General features: G+C 37.1%; 1 protein-coding gene across 2 annotated transcripts; it reads left to right on the top strand.

Annotated features, from left to right (window-relative positions):
* Positions 1-3,190: 3,190 nt before the first annotated feature.
* LOC149963243 (uncharacterized) lies at positions 3,191-4,465 on the top strand. 2 transcript variants are annotated; one of them, XM_090170525.1, is made up of 4 exons: positions 3,191-3,304; positions 3,366-3,558; positions 3,630-3,781; positions 4,129-4,465. In XM_090170525.1, exons 1-4 carry the CDS (start codon positions 3,198-3,200, stop codon positions 4,193-4,195), a joined length of 519 nt encoding a protein of 172 aa, XP_090026651.1. In that variant the 5' UTR covers positions 3,191-3,197; the 3' UTR covers positions 4,196-4,465. The 2 variants fall into 2 exon arrangements, with proteins under 2 accessions (XP_090026651.1, XP_090026650.1); XM_090170524.1 differs by having other exon boundaries at positions 3,363-3,558.
* Positions 4,466-5,144: the final 679 nt, after the last annotated feature.

Raw genomic sequence — 5,144 nt, 5'->3', positions numbered from 1 at the left:
TCCCCTCCCCCTTCTCTCCTTTAAAGACATAATCAAATAATTAAGTAAACTACTCTCTATCGAAATGTAGATGCAAATTAAGTACAAAAATAAAATTTACATTATTTTATTTATTAAAACCAACTTTTAATTGAATAAAATTATCGTGTATAACTTGCCAAAAGTATACGAAATTTTTCTTCGCGGCCTGGGCGTTGGCTACTGGCGTTCAGAAAGTTGCGGTCTTTAAGTTTAAAATTACTCTATAGTAAAAACGTTTTTACTATAGAGTGTTGTTAAATAAAATTTTAAAGGAACTAATTTAACACAGTTAAACTTGATATCATTGGCTTCAAAGATCGCCAATGACCTAGGTTAGGCTGGGGCTCGTAAGCGCAGTCGCTCTCTGTTGTATATTAGAATGCCGATTTCTGCTTGATATATAACGGTTTAATTGAGAGCCGTACAATGAAATAATATCATCGCCTTCTTGGCCAACTTGTTTATATCGTTATTTACTCTGAACATCGCGACCACCTAATTAAGTTAGGCAGTTAAAACGTGAAATAATATGAAAGATTATTTTTGATTTTGAAGTCCCAAAGAAGATTGTCATATATCTTAGGGCAATTTATGTTATAAGGCAGATGCGCACATACGGTCGCGAGCGAGTTTCGCGTTTTTATTTTTTTATTTTCGGGAGCGATCAAGCGACACCTTTGGTCAGGCAATAGATAGAGAAAACTCGTGCACATGATCAAAAACATTGCGCAGTACGTCTACCACATTATTTTGTTACGCCTAGATCAGTTTTTTTTACCATTGATTACTTTCGTTAGAAATTTCAAATAAAATGGAAACAGAAATCAAACTTATCGAGACCGTACGGAATTTAAGCACTTGTATAATATGATAAGTAAATATTTCCACCACAGGGAAATTACATTTCAATCTTCCTCCATTTTACCTCAACATTTCTAGGTTTCGAAATTCCAACAATCGCGCGAAAAAAGTGATGTGTGTATGTTAGTCGCGCGAATCGCGCGGAAAAAATTCCCGGGAATTTCGCTCGCCACCATATGTATGCATCCGCTCTAAGAATAATGTTTGCATTAGGTGGTCGCGATGTTCAAAGTAAATAACGATAGAAACAAGTTGTCAAGACAAAATATACCTCTCCTCGGAAGAAATGACCCTAGTGGTATTAATTTATCGAGATGACCCTTAAAGATATAGCTCCGAAATTCAGAGTTATTTACTAAAAACTTAATCCCGGTTCAATCCCGAACGTTATAAAATTTTAATTTTAATTAAAATAATTGAGACGAAAAAACCAGTTTAATTTATTCAGAATAATATAAATTAAGTAGTTACAACGGTGAGTTAGACGTACTAAAACAATGTACAATTTAATTTAACCCTATTTACAGAACAAGTTTATCAGTTAAATATAATACGAAGCAAATTTTAATAAAAGAAATATCTACAGAGGGTATTTGTATTTTTCTCGCTTACGAAATACTTGCCGCATCTTTAACGCTCATTTTATTTCAACACTCGCCCTTGATGAAGATATCGTAGAATAGCTATATTCGACATCTGGTAATGGACGATTCGTAGACTTCCAGCTGACGTTGTGACGCATACCGCATGAAAAGGACCAATACCATCCAAATTCCAATATCATATAATGACTCGCACACCTAGGAAATAAATGACTGCATTAGGAATCGTAGATGTCCAAATATCCACACCAATAAAAAATGAATTAACAAGAAGCGAAAAACTTACCATTCACAAAGCACGGAAAGCCCCTTGACTAAAAGACAGCTCGTATATCAATAAATGACCGTAGACGGAATAGTTAGGGCTCTTTATAAATAAAATAAACGAACCCAATTGATGAACTGCATTAAACATCTTAATCAGTCGAGAAAGCGTTTAAAATAAATCACGAAGAAATGACGACCCAGTTAAAAACCAGACCAACATAAGTGTAAGCGCACGATGTATACAACTCGATATTTTCTTCATAAATGAACAATTACGCAAAAGATAATAATATACGACCGTATCTAAATTATCTCTGATACGACTGAAAAACTAAATAAATTACAAAAAAACTAACGGGTTCTACCCTTTAACCATCTTCACCCGTATTCTGCGCTTAAGGTAAGTTGAACGTCATCTTGACTAAGAGCTTTCATTGGGCGGAACGCTGACGGCCCCCGCGTTTCAACCCTCTTGACTAAGAGACCTGATTAGCGGGATCAGATAGAGTTCGAATGACGTAAATTGCAACTTCCGTCATGTTTTCCATAGACTCTCAACAGTACTCAAAAGATTGAAATTTATTTAGTCTTTGCTATTTTCCCCATTATTTCCCAAAAAGCCTCGTGCTGGAGCTGTTGCTGTTCTAGATGCAGCTGTAGCGGAATTAGGCTTAGCGGATAACGAAATTTATACGAGGCAGCAACGAGATCCGTTTGAACTTCCAAATAGAGTTTTTAACACAATATCGAGTGCCGAAAGACGATGTAAGTAACTTGTGCGAAATATTAAAGAATTGGACAAGCAGTATGTTGAACAGGATGTTCTAGCTGCTCTGATGTTTTATGGCTCTGGTTTGTTTCAACGAGTATTAGCAAGTAGCTACGAAAAAGTGATGAGCCAACCATCTGTCAGTGTGGCAACAGGAAGAGTAAGTGAAGCCATTATAGCTAGAATGTGTGCATTTCCCACACAACCAGAGTATGTTGAAGAAACCAAGGTACGTGCAAATGACTTTATTCAACATATAATACACTAATTCCGAGTTTTACTTTTCAGAGGTAATTCTTGAGTAGGTGCGTTGAACTGTACACATGTCAATTATTCCATCAGTGTACAAATAGTCTGCGATAATCATCTGAAAATTATTAACCTTTTTGCTGGCTGGCCAGGCTGCATCCATGACTCATTTATTTGGTGTCACTCGGGTATGTTCTGAGATTTCTTGCATAATAGAATGCCTGTGGGATATCTGCTGGGTGATGTGACCCTTTGTTATGACTTCATTTCTAAACCCTAACACTCCAAACGAGGTTGAATTTAACATACGCGACAAGCGAGGTATTCCATAACTTTCGCCAAAATAGTTCCCAAACGAAGTCGTCCATCAACCTGCCCAACATTTGTTTCAGAGGAAGTTTCTTTGATGGTGGCTCTAGAAGTAGGAAATGGTTAAGCTTCAAGTGGAAGTTTCCCTACCTCCAACTGATGAAGGCCAAGCGGCCAGTTCTCAAATCAGTCTTGTAGTGGTTATCAATATCGTTCATCTTAGCAGGTAGTTCTCATGAACAAATGGCAAAAGATATTTGTTACTAATGGATTTCAACTTACAGTAGACGCTGCTTCTTTGTTGATTGGAAGAGGACTTGGAATCGTCTCTCCATCGTGATCAAAGAAAATATATGCAATGGAGCTCTAATGACTTTCTTCACCTTGTTCGTTCAAAGCCGTATCAGCGGAAGGAACAACCTCACTGGACCCGGATTGGCAACTTATGTCATGGGCCACAGCATTAAACAAATCCACGAAGTTGGTGACTGAATAACCATTGCTGCCCCCGGATAAAGATGTTTTGTCAATTAAGTGCCTTACATTCGAAGTGCAGGGAAAAATTTCAACTCCCCAAACTGCGCAGGGACAGTGGTACTCCTTTGAAAGACATTCTAATATTACAAGGTGTTCAGATCTTTTGGAGAAAGATATTTCTAGTCATTGCTGTGCGTTATTCATTGAAAGAATGGGTTTTAGGGGGGTATGTGTTAAAAAAAATTTCTATTAATTTCTCGCATGTTTGTTATTTTCTTTAATTTATTCAATTTCATTTTTACTTGGAATTTTATCATATTTTGATTCTGGAATATTGTGCATGTACACTGTTTTTTTTGACATCTGATATGTTTTTGGTTGGCCTTTTCAATGACTTAACCTATTGGTTTTTACATATGTTTTAATTTCGGTACTCATTTTTGTTACATTTTGGGCTACCTAAGTAGCTAGCTATTTCTTTGGAACTATGAATTGCTAAGCATGAATTGCATGTTGGTAACCTATTGTTAATTAGTATATTAGATTTTTAATGGTCGTACTCGTTACTTCCAGAAGGAACTGGTGTCTCTTGGGGAAGAGTGGAAACGATACTCCCTGGTATCCCTTAATTTATATGTGACGTTAGTTACGAAAGGGCTAATGCTCTCCTCCGTTGGAGTTAATTCAGGCACATCCGATGAAGATCGTCCATCTGTTTCTCGCAACTTCACAGTAACATTAGCAGCTTTGTCCTAATTTTTTCAGGCTGTCTGTTGTTTCGTCCAACTTAATTATCACAGTTGGTGATGATGTCCCATAATTCAGATTAAGCGGATGTTATAGCCCCTCCATTATGGCTTCTCAATGCAGCAAACCCATCATCCTCCATCTTCGATACAAGCAGGGTCGTGCAGAGGTTTGCTGGGCCCCCGGGGCTAAAGATACTGGTGGGCCCTTTGATTTGCATCCCCTTCGACCCTGGATTTTTTTCCCTAGATCCCTAAATTTATTTTCCCAGGTCTTCCCCCTTGATGTTTTTGAGTGGGCCCCCTTTCTGTACCTCATGGGCCCTTTTCAGTTAGGCCCTGGGGATTTCCCCCCTCTGTACGGCCCTAGGTGCAAGTACTTCGATTTCTTCATGATTGTTTTCTTTCTTGACTTAGGCCCGAAAGGAAATAGTAATAAAACAAGATATTTTTTATTATCACAGCAAAATTTATTAAAGAAGAAATTTGTATGTCATACTGGCTTTAAATACCAAGTGTTATACCATAAATAGAAAGAATAATCATTGTTTCATTTTAATATTGTATTTTATGCCTATGATTTCATTGAATTAAATTAATGGTAATTGAATGAATATTAGCACCATTATTATATGTTAATTCTAAATCCTATGAAAATTGCAATTAAACATTAGTTATGCCGGCTGCAGCATGTGAAATTTCATGTGTTTAGAGACTTACGTAACAGGTGGCGGAAAATATTAAAGTTCGAGATGATTTGCATAGATGGCAGTAAAATTACGTTTGTAGGTCACGCTATAGATGGCAGTCAAATTACGTTTGTAGGTCAAGCTGTAGATGGCA

The sequence above is a fragment of the Leiobunum rupestre genome, chromosome 1, assembly GCF_980474605.1.
Source record: "Leiobunum rupestre chromosome 1, qqLeiRupe1.1.hap1, whole genome shotgun sequence".
NCBI classification, from domain to species: domain Eukaryota; kingdom Metazoa; phylum Arthropoda; class Arachnida; order Opiliones; family Sclerosomatidae; genus Leiobunum; species Leiobunum rupestre.
This window is presented reverse-complemented; position numbering and strand designations above follow the sequence as displayed.

What these genes read in the sequence shown, in the direction of transcription:
- LOC149963243 (XM_090170524.1), top strand. Translation starts at nt 3,198, where the DNA reads ATGGTTAAGCTTCAAGTGGAAGTTTCCCTACCTCCAACTGATGAAGGC. An exon ending in AATATCGTTCATCTTAGCAG is followed by an intron (nt 3,305 to 3,362) that starts GTAGTTCTCATG and finishes TTCAACTTACAG; the next exon opens with TAGACGCTGCTTCTTTGTTG. An exon ending in GCATTAAACAAATCCACGAA is followed by an intron (nt 3,559 to 3,629) that starts GTTGGTGACTGA and finishes TTACATTCGAAG; the next exon opens with TGCAGGGAAAAATTTCAACT.